Source organism: Paralichthys olivaceus, chromosome 9 (genome assembly GCF_024713975.1).
Source record: "Paralichthys olivaceus isolate ysfri-2021 chromosome 9, ASM2471397v2, whole genome shotgun sequence".
Taxonomy (NCBI): domain Eukaryota; kingdom Metazoa; phylum Chordata; class Actinopteri; order Pleuronectiformes; family Paralichthyidae; genus Paralichthys; species Paralichthys olivaceus.
Genome location: NC_091101.1, coordinates 8829029 through 8849802, shown reverse-complemented (window position 1 = coordinate 8849802; position 20774 = coordinate 8829029). Strand labels below are relative to the sequence as shown.

At 41.7% G+C, this 20774-nt stretch overlaps 1 protein-coding gene across 1 annotated transcript in view; it reads left to right on the top strand.

The window, feature by feature from the left end:
* tenm1 (teneurin transmembrane protein 1) overlaps window positions 1-20774 on the top strand; it is a 173870-nt gene that overhangs the window by 91766 nt on the left and 61330 nt on the right. Inside the window, exons 9-17 of the mRNA XM_069531343.1 lie at window positions 4773-4874; window positions 7444-7638; window positions 11144-11344; window positions 13077-13262; window positions 13420-13449; window positions 13619-13765; window positions 18495-18729; window positions 19976-20095; window positions 20183-20444. Coding sequence (XP_069387444.1) covers window positions 4773-4874; window positions 7444-7638; window positions 11144-11344; window positions 13077-13262; window positions 13420-13449; window positions 13619-13765; window positions 18495-18729; window positions 19976-20095; window positions 20183-20444 — 1478 coding nt within the window. The remainder of the gene's footprint in view (window positions 1-4772; window positions 4875-7443; window positions 7639-11143; window positions 11345-13076; window positions 13263-13419; window positions 13450-13618; window positions 13766-18494; window positions 18730-19975; window positions 20096-20182; window positions 20445-20774) is intronic.

Below are 20774 nucleotides of genomic sequence, written 5' to 3'. Positions count from 1 at the left end.
GGAGTTTCCTCCATCACTCTGAGCTGCTCTCACTTTAGCTAATAAACACTCATCACTAGTTATCAGGACCTGATCAGTACATTAGGTTTACTTGGTGTTTGTTTGATTCCAGAGTTTATGAGGCTGCATTTAAACATCATGAAAAATGAGTCATCCACATAATGTGTGCGCTCAGTACAACATGAGAGGCGACACACACAGGACTCAGCATGATCCGACACCATTGATTAATAACCAAACACATGATCATCATCTAAATAATCCCAATAATGGAACAAATGAATGTGAACTAGTTCATTTTCATCTGTATGAACTGAACTAGATCTTTTTTAAGTGTGAACTGGCTCAAAACTTTTCGTTATTCTCTGTTTACACCCTGAATCACATTAATGGCTTTCGCAGACGTCTGCCTCGCCCAATATTACTTGGACCACAGTGTTCTTCTTTGAGGGTATTGACGGTTTATTTATGTAGACTTTATCGCAGCCTATTGGCCCAGCATGTTTGAGTGTTTGTTGTCATCTTCGTGTTCTCGTCTGGATGGAGATATTTTGTAAAATCAAGGTTGTGTGGATGAAGGTTATTTAAAAGTGGAAAATATCCATTCAAAAAATGTCAGCAGTTACTGGCCTACAGACAAGGCCTTAGAGCTAACATAAATATCTGACCTTCTTTTATAGTTATGCAAATGTATTATGTGTTTTATCTCAGAATTCACTCAGAAAAAGTGGTTTGAAACTCATTGACATTTGAGGGGAACTTTTCCTCCTGTAAGTGTAAGCTTGGCATGGCAAGAGACAGGCGTTAGAAAGGGGAGGACAGCTCCTGTAGTAATGACAGGGCTTGCTAACTGGAGCTCATTGCTATGACACACACGGGTGGCAGTGTAAATTGAAGGATGTGAATAATGCAAGAGTACGTGGCTGAATATAGACAAGTGGATAATTACCAGGGCAGTTTCTTCACTCCCACTTTGTCCAGTGGTCCTTAAGAGAATACTGTATTCAAATAATACAAAAAAATGTTTGGGAATGTAGCACAGTGAGGGGAGGTCGGTGTTAGGGGTTTATGTGGCAGACAGGTAATATGGCAATTACGCAGCAAGTGATATATTATGATCGGTGCAGTGTTATGAGAAGCACTCCATGAAAATGACCACTTTTGGGGTTTTTTCCCCAGTGACCTTTAATGTGCCTTCCATTACGTAGGTTTTATATAATTCAGTAAACAGTCAGGAATATAGTTTTCTCAATGCTGATCATGTAGATCACCAACCTCTTGAAAGCCCTGGTTGTAAGCCAATATCAGTACACAGCTCCGCAGTGCCAAAACATTGTACTGGAGACATCTTTTATCATCATATTGACAGGGCACTTTATATGATGACTGACAGTATGCAGCTAAACACAGATTTTATTTCAGAACTGTCAAACATTTGTTGACATGTCTGCTGTCTGTAAAATGTCTGGAATATACCAGACCTATTTTCAGTCACAAATTTGGAGATAAACAGGAAACATCTGCGTTTACAAAAAGTTGACTTTCCTCTTTTTTCTCATTTCCCTCCCTTCAATAATCAAAACAAATAGACACACAACAGATGGCCCCGGAATAGCAGCTTTTAGTCTGTTAAGGTTTTTCAAATAATTAATGAACTGATTTGGCTTGTAGGAGGAAAATTATATTAATGGATTGATGTCAGAGTTCATTTCACTGCCCATTTACACCTCTAACGAGGGTTACAAACACACACACCATCATTTTGGAGGCAGAAAATCTGAATCTATTGAGCTACAGTACAATAAATTCTAATAAGAGACACTGCTGCAGCCCCAGAGTGGAGCTTTATCAGGATGAGGGGGGAAATGAGATGATCTCTGTCGGGAAATTGAGCTTTTCCGCAGCAAATAGTAACTAGATACAAGAAAGAAATGGAGTATAAATAAGAGAATAGCAAAATACCATTGTGAAAATAAATAAATATAATAAAGTAAAATCAATAACAGTATAGAATATAACAAGAAGGAAAATATGAGAACCTGAGGAAAATGAAAACAATACATTGACTGATGCTGATGCAACACAATAAGTTTTTTTTTACACAATCAGCATGATTTGCTATATGTAAAACATGTGTGTTGTATGTGTTTGAACATGCTCAAGCGAGTAATGAGGTATATGATTATGTGAGATCAAAAATACTGTCATTGACCACCACAGTAATGATCAGGTTGATAAAAGTAAAAAGATAAAAACAAGCGAGTTGTGGCAGAACACTCAAATACAATGTGTTTGGTCAGCTGGTAACTGACCTGTATCATTCGGAAGACGTTATGTTGTCCTGTCATCTGTTCACGCACAGTCTCAGCCACACACACATACACACACAGCATTCAGTTATATCTTTACTCACTGCCGCTGTGGAGAAGAACAGAAGATTGTCAGCACAATGTTGATATATAGTACATACTGTAATATATGCTTATTTATATACAGTCATTTCTCAGTGATTGTCACTATCATGCTTAAATGGGTCACATATAAGCGTGGGGGGAAAGGAATAGCATCATTATATGGATTGAGATTGAATTTCCAATATTTTTTTCATAATGTTGCGAAGATAAAATAAGCAGAGAATGTAGGTAAACCATTTTTTCCCCTCCTCCGCTGTTATTGAGATTTACCTGTGATCTACAAAGGCTCTGGTTTAATGAGTTCTGCCATTTTGCCACCTTCACTCCAGTCTCCTCTTCTTTTGATTCTCATCCCTGTGTACCCAGGCACAGAGTGGTGCTTCCTGCAGTCCTATTAATTATGCATAAATGTTATACTTCAACTGTCATCACACGTCATGTTGAATATTACATGTTTTACCCAATGGCCAACAAAGTAGGAGAAAAAGGCGCATGTAGATATCTGGAACTTTTAATGAAATAGACGGAGGTAGCAACTGGATCCTTCTACTTAGCTGAGCAGCCATTTCATTTTTTTCCATCAGTTCATAAAGGCCAAGGGTCATAAAGCATGGCTGGAGGTTTACGGGCTCATAAAGTACAATTGGAATGCTTATTTGACCAATCAGATCACTTGGCTGGAAGCACCCATTTTATAATAGCATTTAACTGCAATAACTTATGGCATGAGTGATTTCTCACTGGAGAGGGTTTAGTCAGTGGAAAGAAGCGAGTGGGTGTCTCACAGATGCTCAGACTCATGTGCGCGCACACACACACACACACACACACACACACACACACACACACACTCAATAAGCTGTAACAAATAAAGCCATGGCTCTGTGGCTCTTTATACATTACCTGTTAATTGCCTGGAGATTTTTAATAGTTGAGACATTGACCTGAAAGATATGGAGCTTATATCACTGTTACAGCCCCGTGAGCTTTCTGACGGGTCACTCATTTCCGCTGTATTAGTGGCAACTCTGTGACCTTGCAGATTAATTTTTGCTTATTGCATGTGTCAGGTGCCAAATACAATACCAGGGGTTTGTATATGTTTTTCAAGAGCAAGAATAAAACACATGGAGGGAGGTTTGTGAGTTTCCCTGACTGTGTGTGGGAGAAAAGATGATTGCCACTCCGTCACTCCATCAGTGTGGTGATGACAGGTGATGGAGGTGAAAATGACTTTGGTTTCTGTAGTGATGTGCTGCTGTGGAGGATAACGCTACACTGCCGGCTACTGGCAGGGCTCTCTCATTAGCATGTGTCACACGTGCCTCAAGGCGGATGTCACATAATAACTTTGTGTGCATGTTTGTGAATGTGAATGTGTGCACGCGTGTGTGCACGGCCATGCCTCTGAAGGATTTGTCATTTGTGGTCCCTGAACAGAGCGAGCCAGGGGACTGCAGTGGTTTGACTCTGGAGTCGATGCCTGTTCAGAGGAGCCGAGCAGGACAGCACAGGGTCAAATAAAGGATGACATCCCTGACACCCATTTTAATTACTCTATCTAGCTTAGATATAGCTCTCCTGGCACAAGACAGCCAGCAGCACAGTTCAGATCCCCAACTCTGCCAGCCTCTGGGTACTTACTGCACCAGAATCTTCCAACTCGAGCAGAGCTGACAGAGCTCAGCAGGTTTATATATTGCTCTAAAAGCACAAATGTGCACCCCCTCTTCATCTGTCCTTGCCACACTGTCTGTACCCGCTGAATGAGATCTGACATGATGGACCTATCAATGAGCAAAAAGGAGACCGGTAAAACGAAGGCAGCTAATTGAAGTCCGATGGAAGAATATGATGAAACACTTATTGCCTGCAGAAGGATATGATGAAACACACAAATCCAGATTAGACAAAGTGCTAGTGGGAACAAGCATTGCATTGATCTTCTCCATGCAGAGAATGTAGCTACTGTAGCGACACAGCATTGCCCATTCTCCACTAACATGTGCACTCACAATGTCAGATTTTATGTTGTTCAATTTCGTTCCAAACTGTGCCCTTGTAAACAGTTTGTATATTAAGCCTTGATGTTTGTAAATTTGCACGCAGTGTGTTTCCAACCTGTAATGCTGTATAATGTGCTTAGTGCTACTGAGTGTAAGTGAGTGCTTGGCCATTCCCCAGAGAGTGATAGCAGCTGGATCAGACTAATCTAATACAGCCCCTATGTCTGGGGAGCCATCCATTGCTTATCAGATCCCTCATTCAGTAACAGAGAGCTATGCCAGTTCGTGTAGTTAAATTTGGAATATGTTCAAGTTTGTTTTTTCTCTGCCCTTTATTTCTTTGGTTGTGCAGACTCAATGGACGGTTGCTCCACAGACTGTAATGGAAATGGAGAGTGTGTGGCTGGACACTGCCACTGCTTCGCTGGATTCTTGGGTCCTGACTGTGCCAAAGGTGAGAAATACTTGATGGATGTCATTCAGATGTTTCCGAGCTCTGTCTACAACACTCTGCCCCAAGTTTGTTAATTCCAACTGTAATTCTTTCTGAAAATAGTAAAAAATATAATTGAAAGCCTTGGTAATCTTCTTAAATAGCTGGCTACTGTATTTTTACCAAACAATGCTGAAGCCGGGGGCAAAAGGTTCATTTGAAGGGGACTATTTCAACAATGGATTACTAAACATTTGGTGCACTAGCAGATATTTACTGAATTTAAATTGTCCATGAGACATGTTAAGACCTTGGGTCTAGAACAGAGTGCACTTGTGGCAAACTAAACAGGTTGCATTCAGTTTAGAAAGGTTATCCACAGTTCACACTACAAAAACCAACCCATTAAATCCAAGGTTTAAAACCATTTTCTAATGCTCTGAGTCTTCCCAGGAGGACAATGGCCTCATTCTTTAAAAAATAGAGGGCCAGACTGCCAGTGTTGGCAGTCTGGCCAAACTAAGTAACTGAACATGAGAGGCTGCTGACATGTCACCGAGAACCCAACAATCCCTCTAACAGAGCTTCAGAAGTCCTCTGCAGAGATGGGAGAACCTGTGGGCATTGATCTCAGCAGCTCTCCATCATTCAGGCCTTTATGGTAGAGTGAATACAGAAGCCACTTTGAATAAAAGGTACATAAAAGCCTACTTGGAGTTCACCATCCAACATTTTAAGGACTTTGAGAGGAGGAGGAGGAGAGAGAATATCTGCTCTGATTTGACAGAAATGTAATTCTTTGCAAGATAACTCAAAACATTATGTCTGGTGAACTCCAGACACTGATCAACATCTGCCACATACCATTCCTATGGTGAAGCATTGTGGTGGTAGCAACATTTTTTGGGAAGAATAATGCAGCCAAATACAGAGAGGTATAGAAGCATAAAGCCAAGGCAATGCTGGAGCATCTGTGGGACAAGTGTCTGACTGTCCTTGAGTAGCCCAGCCTTAAACCCTGGAGAGTTTCTGTGGAGAGACGGTTCAGACACTTGCAATCCAACGAGACAGTTTGAAAGGATCTGCCAGTGAGAATGGGATAAACTTCCCAAATCCAGGTGTTCAAAGCTTGTAGAGAGACTTACCCCAGAGGACTCAAAGCTGTAATTGCTGCCAGAGGAGCTTGTACAAAGTACTGAATTAAAGGCCTAATATTTATGTAAATGAAAGATTTCTGCTTTGTATTTATCACTTTGTTATAGTGATTTGTTAAGTGTATATTAATGAACAAAAATGGCTTTTTCCCATATAAAATGCAATCTACAAAACAAAGTGTGCAAAAACTAAAGGGGTCAGAATCAGTAGTTCCACCTATGTTCTGCTCTGTGTTTCCCCTCGTCAGCAGAAAAAGCGGAAGCATTCTCAGTCTCTTTGATTTTGCAGACAGTGTTTAACTTTAGTCAATAAAATTCAGCACTTCCTGCAGGGAGGTTTCATATTAAAAGTCTTCCAGTGGCTCAATGGACACCCCCTATCATTTCTAGTAAACTTTTAATGTGAAAATCTGCAGGAAGTTTTAGAGATAGTTAACAGAGCTTGAAAATTAGCAGAGTAGAAGAAACTGAAATTAATGAGCTTTCCATCTCTTTTCTCTATTGGTTTTAATCTGCCACTCTTCATTGTCCATGCTCTTTTCCTCTGCCTTTTTCTCATTCTCTTTCACCCCCTCTTTCCTTTGTAATACGACTGTAGTTGCATCTGTCTCATTGTGTAAAAACAGGTGATGTGATATCACATCCTATGATTTATTTACGCTCATCATTTATTCATTCCTTCCTCTCATTTTTCCCCCCTCATTTTCTTCCTTCATTTTCTTGGCACGGAGTGTTAGATTTAACAAAGGATCAAACAAACACATGCCCACACGCATGACTGCACCGGGCCTTCATTTTAAATTATCCCAGTGAAAAAAGACATTGGTTCTGGATCATCTTTCTGGTGCATTTGAAGTCTCGAGCTGCCACAGCTCCCCCAGCTGCAATGGCGAGGGAGGGGGTGGGGGGTATAACTGTCAAGGCATCATCAGACACTCCCAGACTTTATTTTACCTGGCTGTCATTACATTAGCCACACAGCTCTCCATCTCTGCGTGGAGATAGCTCTGCTTTCCACTCTCATTCTATAAACCCCTAATGCTCTCTTTCCTAATCTTCAGTTTTCACGATTGTTTTCACGGCCTGTTCAGAGCGAATGAGGTGACATTGGGGGGATTTTCTACAATTCCTGGGTTGCCGTGGTAGCCAGGCTCAGGTGGTGCTTGAGTAAATTGAAACAGCGTGAGGGATAAGCTGGAGAGTGTGTATGTATGTTCGTGCATGTGTGCGTGAGAAAGAGAGAGAGATAGAAAGAGGGAGACAGAGGCTGCTTGAGGATTTGCTGAATCTGCGCTGTAGCTGAGATAAGGGAGCGTAGCCCCACTCACAGTAGGTTACTGCAGTCTCCCAGCTAATATACTGCAGCGCTGTGTATGTGTGTTTGCATGTGTGTTCTACTGAGTGCGTGGGTGTAATCTATGTTTGTCCCGTTGCAGACTCCTGCCCCGTGTTGTGCAGCGGCAACGGCATATATGAGAAAGGAAGGTGTGTGTGTCTGGCCGGGTGGAAGGGGGCGGAGTGCAATGTCGAGGAAGGTCAGTGTATCGACCCCACCTGCTCCAACCATGGCTCCTGCATCCAGGGAATCTGCATATGCAGCCCCGCCTACAAAGGGGTTAACTGTGAACAAGGTAAGAGATTTTACAGACACACACTTCACACTGTCACATCTGCACTGCAAATACTTCTCCATCTATACACATTTAAAGGAAGGACGGCCATGTTTTATTTATATTTAAGGCGGCGCTGATCAATCTTTTTGTATTGATATTTGACAATGGATCAAATGACACATTTTTAAGAGATCCTTCGTGGTGATGGAGCCTCAGAGGATTATCCTCCCAGTCTGCATGTCCTGTCAGTTCCACAAAGCATTTCAAACAGTCCATATCGTGAAGTGGATTTTGAGTTATAGTATGTATATGCATATTTTGCATCATCATTCTGGTTTTCTTACCAGCTATTCCAACCAATTTGCAGCTGCAGTGGGCAGCTGTTTTCAGCCCGCTCAGCACCAAATGGCAGGCAGTTGCAGGCAAAAATTATCGAACATAGTGGAGCATATGATGGATAGAGAGCCAGAGATTTCCCTCAGTTGTCGGTGGAGACCACAGAGCCAAAATACAATGAAAATTGGACAAAATATTCATCAAATTGGCAGAAACACAAGTCATTTTGTGTACTGATGATGATACTGTGTGTGTATTGTGTAAATAAGCAAGTGTTTCCCATCCATTACCTACACCTTGCAACAGTCTCACAATAATCCATTCTTAACACTTCTCATAATAACTTAAAAGATCTCTGTTGCACTCTCTTAGTCCCGCTGTTGCTCTCTTATTCTGTCTAACCATGTCAGTGAGCTATCAAAACATCTATAAAGTTTATAACATCATCTCCAGGCTGTCAGAATTCAAAATACCATTGGTAGATACTGCCTTTGCTAAGTATGCAGTTCTTAGAAGGCAATCAGACCTGACTTTACTGTGCATTATAGCCAGCTTCTGCCATAAATCAATTGAATTCTTTGGGAAACATTGTGTTAAAGTGTGTTGTGTGTTTTGTTTGTTTAGCTGCCTCCCCAAGTGGCCAGTGATCAATAAATGTAGTGTTAATTCTAAATATTTTTAATCCAGCCTAATTAATTCAGTTTGCAACAATTGGATTCCAGTAAAACACTATAGGACCTGAGTGCCTGCCCCTGGATTCTCCATGCCAGTTTTGGACATAAGTTTTCCTCAGAATGTTTTGACACATAGAACCTGTTTGTCCCCTGGTATTTACATGTGTCTTGAGTGATCTGATTTAAAGCGGTCAGCTAGGTTCACATTTGGCATTAGAATGCGTCTCCTGTGACCACTTCTGATCGAATCTCACGTCCCCGCTCTATATGCAAATAAACACGTACATCATTGCTGTTTGCAAAGACAAAATGCGTTGTTGTTTTTAGCCAGTCTGACGATGACAGACAGCTCCAGTGTGTGTGTGTGTGTGTGTGTGTATGTGAGAGAGAGAGCGACAGCGGTACATTCAGGGCTGAGCAAATCAATGCAGAAATTTCAATTTTGTGTCATAGCAGCAGATGTTCATGGAGGATAAATGTCCATAAATCCACCTTGAAATTTTATTAAAAAAACACATTCCTTACAACTTCAGATCTTACCTAAAAATCATTTCACATAAAATGTTGTGTGCAGTGGCAAAAGCAGACGATATTACATCTCTGGTTAAAGTACGGAAACGAACTGCCAATAGCCAATACAGCATGTCTTTTCATGCTGCAAATTCCCCAAAACATAAACAAATGTGGGCTGAAAAAAACAGAGCTCAGGCGGTGCACAGCTAATTCACTGACTGCAGGGCAACATTATCCTTTCTGTGAACATCACCCAAAGCATTGTGGGAAGACTGGTTACAAGAACTCAAAACATGTTCCATCCAGAGAGAAACAAGAAGACAAAAACCCAAAGGAATAACAATATCTATGAACGTTGCTCATTTGAATTTAAAATATCAGTAAATATTGTGCCAGGAATAAAGCACAGAGTTTTCTGTCTCTTTGGAGAACACCTCTCTACAAAATAAGTTGGGGGCAGGACCGTCCATGGCCGAACTTTGTTTCTGAGTGATCATTGCGTCCACCAAGTAAGCTATGTTTTCATTGCAGGATTCCACAAAAACTACAGAGCAGATTTTCTTGAAACTTGGTGGAAGGGTTGGGTATGGGCCAAAAAAGAACATAAACTTTTGGAGTGGATTTGATCAAGGATTTTTTTCCCCTTTCTTTAACATTGCCAGATATTAATTAGCCTTGGCGAAGCAATGCCCTTCTAGTTTTGCATGTAAATACAGCCAAAATCACAGCACAGCTCTTATCTTTAACTTATGGTGATTTTGGTGTTTATAAAATCAGGATATTAGCAGTACAGGGCAGGAGCTCTGAAATGGCTCAGAAATGACTGCTGGTTACCATGTCCAGTGTTGTTAATGGACAGTCGGTTGCTGTTTCATGCTTGTTGCCTGACGACACAAACAGAAAACCATGTACTAAAATTCTGCATATGTGAGCACAGAGAGTGGGAGTGAAGAAAACACATAAAGGGATGAAAACCGGCTGACACTAGGCAGAATGCAAATGTGACGCAATGACATCATGAATATGCTAATTGGACTATTGCAGTTACACAAAACTTTTCTTCCTAAATCTCACATTGGCCATTGTACAGCCAAAAACTAGGTTTTGATGTTGCCTGGTTTTCCATAAAAGGTGCCCTATGTAGACTTCACAACCACTTGTATGCCGAAATGACAGCCTTTTTACGCAACTTAACTATATTTAATGCTAATATTTGTATTGTATACAAATAAGTTATAAAATAAAATAACATGAAATATATGTTTTAATATAGTGAGTGCAAACTAAGCCAAATAGTCTACAATAGTTCAGGGTTCTTATGACGACAGCGCAAATGAATTGTTGTTGTCTTGATCAAATCATTTAACTGCATGTGTCAATTGTAAACCCAACTAATAAATTTGTGAAAACAAACACAGCCATGGTGTTTAAAACAATTACGATGTTACACTTGAACGTAACCTGACAGGACAGCTGTCCTGAAGACCGGCCTGCTGTCGTCTCCAGTATCCGGGCCTGTAGAGACCAAGTCAGGTGTTTGACCTTGAGCGGCAAGGCGGAGCGGAGCTGAGCTGAACCGAGCCCAACTGTGCTGAGCTTTGGCTCGGTGCTCAGGGCTGTAATTACACACACCAACACAGTGTAGTGCCGACCACCATGAGGCATCACACACACACACACACACACACACACACACACAAATCAACCCATTTCACCCCTTATCAAAGCCTCAGTTCTAAGTGTCCTATGAAGTGTAATGTTGTGGAACAGATACAGGGATTGTAGCTAGGGTGGTTAACTCCTGGATGGGATGCAAAGAACACTGCTTTCATACTCGGTGAACTGATGATTATAATGAGACAGCACCCTCCCCGATCCCGCAACCCCACCCCCCAGCACCCACCCCACACCCTTTCGCAGCTGCCCACCCCACCCTTACACTCCTCACCTCTGACTCACTCTTGCCTCTCCTCTCGTCCTCCCTCTCTCTCTCTGCACAGTGGACTGCATAGACCCTCAGTGTGGCGGGCACGGCGTGTGTGTGCGCGGCGAGTGCGTGTGCTCAGCGGGCTGGGCAGGAGTGAGCTGTGATGACCAGCTGCCAGCCTGTCAGGAGCAGTGTTCGGGACATGGCACCTATCTCCCCGAGTCAGACACCTGCGCCTGCCAGCCCAACTGGACGGGACCCGACTGCTACACCGGTACGACATGTGGATTACTGTTCACACACACAGGAAAGGAAAACTGCAACTGCAACATCACTAGTGTGTCAGTGTTCTCATTGCACACTTTGGTCTTGCCAAATACTGTTTCCTGGGGATTTGATAGACAAGAGGGAGAAATATTGCATTCTCCTCCTGCTGTTCTTAATTTTGAGATTTCCCCTTATGGCTCTCCCCCACACTTCTCACCCCACCAAATAGCATTCACTTTACTGTGCATTTATACGATGACACACTTACTCATGCATACAACACTTTCCCTTCAGCTAAATCAAGAAAAAAGGGTAAGGGAGGAAGAAAACATCTCAATTTTAATTTTGTTGTAATGTTACTCTGAGGAACATTCAGCCTGACATTTAAAAGCATTTCTGCGCAGCTGTTTACCTGTGCGCTAAATATTAATTAGTGTGTGGTTGTTAAATACAATTTTAAGACTCATGTTTGTCCTCAGTAAAATTATCCTTTTATAAAAGACAGCAATTCTACACAGATTTTTTCAGAAAACACTGAGCTGGCCGTTGTAGAAGTAAAGCATGCGCAGTGTAGTGTCTAAATTATAAAGTGTAGGACTCTGCAGCGCACAGTGAGAAAAGTGTCCTTGTCCTTGCAGGGTAAGCTGACGGGAGGGAAAATAGCCATTGTAAAACTGACATTTCTCTGTTCCCACCTCCCTAACTCCGTACTGGCTTTTGGAACAGATCTGCTTTTCCATGCACACTGATGATTTGAAGGCATTTGGCATTAGTTCCCTCTCTCAGGTGTATATGCATGCCATATTATAGTGATATATCCCATGATAATGATAGACCGCGGCTGAATATCTGAGATATGAGCGGTCTCTCTCTACCTGCCGGGCTTTTAATCAAAAGGACCCAGCAATTCTACATCCTGGTCTTGTTGAAGCATAGCTAAGCTAATGTAATTCTAATGGAGAGCTGAAAACTCTCCAACTTTAATCCACTTTTTCCTCCTTCTCCATGCTATGTATATTTAAATTGAAATAACTTTTTTACTGCAGCTGGATAAGTAGTCTTTGTGTGCCTCCAGCACTTTGCTCTCTTTACTGATGGATGAGGCTTTGCTTCTGCAGAGAGAGAGAGAGAGAGAGAGAGAGAGAGTATGTGTGTGTTAGATGGTGAGAGGTTTACAGGAAAAATAGACAAAATTAGAAGCAAAGACTTTTAAAGGGATGTTGCAAGTGAACGAGAGGGAAAGAGACACAGAGAAGAGAGATCTGACAGAGACAAAGATGGAGAGATGAAGAGAAGGAGGGTTATTAACATACTTGCCAAATCTGATCAAAATGTCAGAAAAGAATAATCGAGCTGAATTGGAGTCCCTGTAGTTTAAATCTGCAGTGCAAATACGAATCATTTGGATGTTAATATGAGTCTATTCACTCTTCTCCTCCTTCAGGGAGCTCAGCTATTAGAGGTGGGAAGATTGCGCATTGTGAGAAAGTACACTTTTTTCAAGTCTCTGAGGTTATCCTCTTCTATCACTTGTCTTTTTCTCTCACCTAAATCCAGGCTCACCCCCACTTCTGAATGTTAAACCTCTCTCCCTCCCTCCATGTCCCCTGTGCCTTTTTTACCTTTTCTTTTCTTATAACGCTCAATGCCTCCATTTGTTCCCCTCCCTCTCATTCTCTCTTCCTCTCACACTTTACACGCTATTTTCTCACGTATATACTCACCCACCTGTTCGGCAGAGTTGTGCCCGGTGCCGTGTGGCAGCCATGGTGTTTGTTCGGAGGGCCGGTGCCAGTGCGAGGAGGGCTGGGTTGGCGCCGCGTGCGACCAGAGAGCGTGCCACCCTCGCTGCGAAGAACACGGCCAGTGCCACGACGGGACCTGCATCTGCCAGCCTGGCTGGGAGGGAGAACACTGTAACATTGGTGAGTTGTGTGTTGATTCTTGTGGGGGTGTTTAATTATTCCTTGTGATATTTTGATTACTATGATTAATGGGATGAAAACGATTTGTCTGTTGTTGGAATAATTTTCCTTTACAACTTCTTTTTCTCACTCAACTCTCACTCTTCTCCACCCATAGTTACTCATGATTTGGATGTAGTGGTGAAAGGTAATTTGTCTTTATTTAGGATTTAAATTTCAAATTGTGCTTGCTCCAACATGCTCATGCTAATATGTGTGTGTGTGTGTGTGCGTGTGTGTATTTGTGTGTGTGTGTGTGTTTGTGTTTGTGTGTGTTTGTTTGTGTGCGCTTTTGGATTTGGGACACACCTTGTCAGACGGCTGTCCAGGGTTGTGCAGCGGGCATGGGCGCTGTACCCTGGAGCAGAGCGGCTGGCGTTGCGTCTGCCAGGCTGGATGGAGTGGGCCTGGATGCAGCGTTGTCATGGAAACTGACTGCAGTGATGGAACAGACAACGACGGAGGTGACATTGTAGCATCATCTATCATTTTCTATCTCTTTTTCTCTTTTCTTACCTCTTTCACTTCTGTTTCTCTGACAGATAGTCCATTCCTTTCAGTAACTTCTCCTCCTGTTCCTCCTGCCAAAAAACTCTGCCTCATTCCTCCTCCCCCTCATTCCTCTGTGTTGTCCAACTCCTGTAGAGTCCAGCTAGTCATTATTATGCTGAATATGTATTAGTGTGTGTGTGCATGTATGTGTGTGTGTGTGCATTCATGCAAGTGTCTATGTCGCTTTTTGCTCTTGTCACAGCTAAATGTCTAATATGCATACCACCTGCTAGGATAAAAAGCACTCAGAGAAATGTTCAAAAGTTTAAGCGCAGCAAACGGCACTGCTTCTTTGGTTATGAGGTGTGTGGTGACAGATGAGCGGTACAGTGTGTGTCACTCAGCCTAGTAGCTGCATCTTCTATCCTCATGTGTAGAGACAAGAAAGGAACGTTTCTGCAGTACAGGGGCTCTGCTCATTACAATCATCTCCTCACTCTTTCACTTGCCGCTACAGTTCTTCTCCAATATATAACAAATATAGTGCAATATTTCATTACATTCAACTGTGCCAATTTACTTCGAAACTCCATCAAATATCCATTATGGGCATGCCTGCTACGATGGTGCCGTAATCCATCATTGGAAACTAGGTAGTATCGTTATTGTTTGGGGGAAAATCTTCTTGCCTGCACTGTGTTTCCCCTGAATGCTCCTGCTGAAATTTCACAAAAAGCAACAAGATAGACCCACCTACCAGTCTTACTTAAATGGAGCGAGGTTTGCAAGCCAGTTCAGGCAGTCAGTTCAGGCAGTCAACCTGCACTGCGCTGCTCTATTCATGTGACATGCCTCACTCCCTGCAGTCCTCTAACATACACGCCCTTCCAAATTGGTGCTCTATTTAATCTGCAAAGATTTCCCATCGCTCCCTTTGCTAGTCAGTGTCTCTGCTGCCCCACATCAGTATTGCTGCCATGTCGATTCACTCCCAGTTCTTGACGGAACTGACGTAGCTACGTCACGAGACTTAACTTGAACAAAGTGAATGTTTCCAAATGTCCATGGCTAAGTGACTGTTACATGCTAAGCTAAATGTTACCAGTTAATCCTGTTAGGTTACTCATTAACCCTGTTGCACAGCCTATTCCCCTCACTGCCATAGTAAGTGCACATTTCATATTAATTACTCACCTCACACATTTAATTAAACAGAAGGAAGTGCACCAAGTTACTGAAATCTGTGGTGAATTGTACCAAACCTTGTGCAAACTGCACCCCTATGCGGCTCCCCCGTGTCATTAGGATATGAATGCAACTATTTCAATTTGTGCATGTTTGTGCACAGTAATTAAAATATTCAGCTTGAACCAGTTTTGGGAAATGAACTTTTAAGCATGGGCCTATAATATCAGCACCCTATTGATGCCCAAATGACTGCAGAAGTGGTCTCATTTGTCTTTACATTGTTTGCCCCAGTTTGTGTTGCTTTTGCTGAAATCTCAGCAAGTTAACACACGAGGAGTCGAACATGAACAACCTGTCTATAACAATTCTAACAGCGTTTTAAATGTTTCCTCCGCTGACACACAAAATGTAATTTGTGTACTCCTGGAAGCTCAACCAACAGCACTGCTGCTAAAAAAAAGTCCTAAGGGAAACATATGGTGCATGTGTCGTTCCACAACAGTGCAGGTAGTCTCTCAAAACGTGAATTACAGACCCTTCCTCTGGATTATAACCTCAGAGCCATGTCGTAAAAAATGTCTTGTGGACTATAAAATAGTGGCTGAGGATAGGGACTGTCTGAGTCATAGCAGGACCGTAGCCTGCCAACATTGTAGGCACTAATGATTTCTGTTTTGTATCAATAGATTATTTTCTGTTTCAGTGTTCTGATTACATTCTGTTGCTATTTTGTCTTTAATCTGTGGCGTTTAGAATGATGAAAATGAATATTCTGAATAATAATAGCAGTAAAAGGATTGTGACACTTTTTTTTTTTTAAACACTTTATTTTTAGTCTTTCAATTATCATACAAAACAAGGATTGTGACACTTTGCGTGCAATACATTTGCACAATGTATATGAGTCTTATTTACTGTTATTGTCACACCTTAAAGAAATTAAACCGTCTCTCATTGTGCCTTCTTTTTAAAAGAACGTTACACATTTATTCACAAATTGTGTATTACTTATCCTCAGCCTGTGAGAACAGTTGTATACTCTCAGTTGCTTTTAATCTCAACATATTCATTGCTATTTTCAAATAACATCAAATAAAAGTGAAGTAACTGTGTTTATATATAAATAGCAATATCAATGGTCTAACATTAAAATGAGACCTTTCTGTATGTGTCAGACATTAGAAATATATCATATATATAAAATGTATACAATGTAAAGTATGTGAACATCAAAAATAGTTTAAATAATATAAAGCAGAACAATTAAATATTAAAAAGCATCATATTTGAAAACAGCTATAGGGATGAACCTACATTTACACTTCTACCAGCACATTCATCACATGACTTCAATCTTCATTTCCATGAATAATTTAAAATGAAAATAAATACTCTTACAGTCAAGGACCGTTCCTTAATCAGAGTGACTCAGGAGGCAGAGCTTGTCGCCCCTAAGCAGAGTCAGTGGTTCCATTCCATGTGCTAACGTGCCCTCGGGCAAGACACTGAACCCTAAATTGCCCTTGACAGCTGTGCAGGCAGTGTGTGTGTGTGATCAAGACAACGCTGCACATTAATGCACTGAATGTGTGTGTGAATGGGTGAATGGCAAAAAGTGTATTGTAAAGCACCTTGTCATCAAGACAGAAATGCTTCTATATAAATACAAAGCATTTGCTATTTAATCCAATCAATGAACTTCAGTCTACTGATCTTCCAAAACACTGCAACTGAAAGCAGGCATTACAAACTGTAGCTGTATAATTTAAAGGTATATTTTCACAGAAATACCCATGATTGCACACGCTGAGAGATGGATGAGAATATTGATACTATTCCTTCAGAATAAGATGCATTAACACCACGGTTTCTTGTCACCACTGTTGTGTTGAAGTCACTGCCCATGTAAGTCCTCATTGTTGTAGAGTTGCTGCGGTTTTTTTGACCTTTGGACAAAGCTGAACTGTGTCTTTTTGCTAAGCTAAGGTACCTGACTGCTGGCTGTAGCCTTTACACTGAATGGACAGATATGAGAGATCTATCAATCTTCTCATCTAGCTCTGCGCATGAGAGCAAAGAATCGTATTTTCCAAAATGTCAAATTATTCCCGGAGAAAGCATCGAAGGTCTAACAGAAAGGTGCTGTTGAGTTTTACTGTGGTAGTTCCATTTTTGGAAGTAAAGATATCTGTGCTGCTTTTGATATGGCCACCTCTCATGAGTCATCCACTATTAAAATGATAGGTTGAGGTAGAGGTTGTAGAGGTTGCAGCGGTCGAGGTGGTGAGTGGGTGGATGGAGGAACTGGCATAATATATATAACATGTAAAAAGGAAAGGGAAAGAATATGCATACTTTATGGCATTACAGTATGTGGTATTATAATTCAGTATGAATATTTATGAACTTCCCCATGTGTTTGTACTGTAGGTAACAAATTGTTCAGTTTAGGTGTGATTATGCTACAGAGCAACTCAGGAACAAAGCCTCATGGAGACAGTTTACACTCCTCTTATCTTTCTATCCTTCCACCTCTGTGCACAGCTTCTCAGAAACCATCATTTTCTGCAACACAATTCAGCATCATCCTCCTTAATTGGCAGATAGACTGTAGGCTCTCATAGCCTTCTCGCGGAGCAATCTTTTTTTCTCTGAAGATAGACAGAGATGGAAAGATGCTATCACAAATAATCAGAGAATAAAGAGGAACTTTGAAGAGAGAGTTTCAATTATACTGCCTGAATGGGAGAGAAAAGCGGGTGTATTGTTCGTCCTCTTTGGAAAAAAAACGACATTAATTCCTCACACTAGGCAGTGAAATCACATGCACATTCATATTTATATGAATTACATAGTTCCAAAATATACCTCTCCACTGTGCTTCTCTGTGTGTAATCTTTAACAGCCATGTGTGCCTAATAGGCTACATGTTGTGTTGTTTTTTTACTAGAATGATATTTTTAATCCAAGTGCTTTCAGGTTGAAGTAGGAAATCTTATGGAAATCAACCATTGTACCATTCTTCCTCTGCAGGTTATTATAGAATATTGTTGGCCTTTAGTTCTCTGCACTGTGGTCAGATCCATTTAAATGTCAGCAGTGTTTCCTGCCTTTTCAGAAACAGGCTTGAAATAGGAAACACAAATGCCAGCCTGCATGGCTCCTATTACCTTTTGCTGCTTTGGTTGTGTATCCAAGACTCATTGTTTACACTAGACTTTTATGGATTGCATTCAAATAATGCCAGTAATTCAAGACTGATTTATAGCAATAGAAGCTATGATTGTACACTGATAGTCCCTAATGAATCTCATTTGATTGATACTCGTGATAATGATGATACATGTGCAGTTCATTGATGTAGATTAGATCACTTTAGTAGAGTTTTTCGTCTGCCAGCAGCACAGTTGTTGTTAATGTCTTGCCTTTATTAACTAAATTCAAGCTTTCCATAAACAATTCATCATATGGTATTGTGTCTAAATGGGCTTTTTATTTCCCTGCCCATTTCAGATGGCCTGGTGGACTGCGTAGACCCCGACTGCTGCGAGCAGCTGAGCTGCGGCTCTGACCCCCTGTGTCACGGCTCCGCCGACCCCTTGGCCCTGTTGCAGCAGAGCCCGCTGACCCCCGTGACACCCCCATCACCCACCAGCACACACACACACAGCTTCTACCGCCACATACGCTTCCTCCTTGGCAAGGCAGCTACACACACTCTCCCTGGAGACGTGCCCTTTGATACCAGGTATGCATATTGTTTACTTTTGGTGTCTGAATACCTTCAAGTATTTGTTTTGTGTGTCTGTATCCTTGAGGTGTCCTCAGTTGTGCCAGTGCACTGTGTGTTTAAGTAGTGGATAATTAGGCATTTGTATTAATGCTTTTAGTCGTTTATCGCCTGTTCGTTCCTTAATGAGAGTGTGTTTTCGTGTGAATGGGGCTTTCCCCATTTTCACATGCCTTTGCCCACATCTCCGTGATCTGTGTTTCCCTGGAGATTAGCAGGCACTCAGCACTGTATTCTCCTCCTGTTTCGGTGTCAGGCTGAAACTGTGGGCTACAACTGAGTATTTGTTTGTTACGTATTAATGCTTAATGTGTCATTCAGTTATACCAGTCGTAAAGGTGTCACCATAAATTTTTCATAGGCCTCTCACTGCCTTCTCAACAGAGGAAATACATCTTGCTGGCACGATGATGACCTAGAAAGTTCAGTAAGGAAAACAAGAACTGATGCCTTAGTGAAAAAAATTACAAAGTGCAATTTTTTTCTCCCTGGCTCACTTGTGGAATAAACAAATAAATTAATTATGTGGCCATTTTTTCCGAAGTGAAATCGATGGCAGCTTTCAGGATAGAAGTAACAAACGGGGCAACACAACCACCTGGAGAATCTTCACTATCCTTCATTTACCCCTCCTCTAGAGTAACAGAGAGGCTCCAACGGAGAACTTGTGTGCATGTGTGTGTGTGTGTGTGTGTGTGTGTGTGCACGTGTCTAAATCGCTCTTTATTTGGCCAGCACAGCTATTCCAGGTTTAGCAAGGAGTTTCACAGTATATGCACAAAATCAAGATGAATATTTCAAAATAGCGAAGATGTGACTGATAGTTTAAGGGCTATGTAAAAAACAACACAGGCCTTTTTGCTGCAGGTATATGTCACTGTAATATAAACATGATGTGGAAGTTTTGTTTTTAATATGACAGGTTGTTGAAAGGTTTTACTGTGGGTGAAGCTATATTTATGGTCCTTGTATCCTGGCAATCTCTGGCAGATTTTTCTGTTCTAAAGAAAGGAAGTGTACTAAGCCGAATAAATGCAGTTGCTTTTTCTTCATGCACAAGGTTGTTTTGCGAACACATCACAATATTCCTTTCTCTTCAAACAATGATTATTTTCTCTATCATTGTAAAGCTGTCATCTCGCCCTCTCTGCGTGCTTCTCTTCCTCTCATGCCCTCTCGCTTCTTTCTGTCTGTGTTTTGCCAGTCGGGTAGCGGTGATCCGGGGTAGCATCGTGTTGCAGGATGGCTCTCCTCTGGTTGGTGTCAACATCACCTTCCCTCAGCATCCAGAGTATGGTTACACTATTAGTCGACAGGACGGAAGGTACAGACACAAACACAAACACACTTTTGTCTGTTTTTCTTGTCCTTCTTCCGTCTTACTCTCTTTTACTCTCACTTTATTCTATAGTTTCGACTTGGTCACCTTGGGCGCAATGTCTTTGACGCTGATGTTCCAGCGCCCACCCTTCCTCCCACAAACACGCACAATCTGGACACCAAACAACAACTTTCTTGTACTGGATCAGGTGACCATGTCCAGGGAGGAGGCTCAACCTCCTAAGTGTGACATCAGGAGTGTTTTGAGTCCCTACCCGCTGGTCCTGCCCTACCCTCTTCCCAGATACACCAGAGCCTGTGCCGAGAAGGGACCAGCAGTACCTGAGCTACAGGTACTGTCCACTTTATTCATCTTAACACAGCTCTGCTGGACACTTTAGTTTAAATTCTCCACAAGAGAGGGTGAAAACACTTCACCAGCTAGTAATTCTAAGTATTTTGTAAATACTTGCCTTGTAGGTTGTATTTTTCTTCTTTCTTTTCACCCTCCTCCATTGTTTATTGTATTCTCCATGCAAAAACACAGGGGGTTCCAATACATACATTTCATCTGCAACGAAAAAAGGCAAACGCCATAGTACCGGCAGTTCACGTTAATCTGCAATCTGTACGGACAATCACATGCAAAAAAACCACCTCCTATGTTTAGCACATCTTTAGAT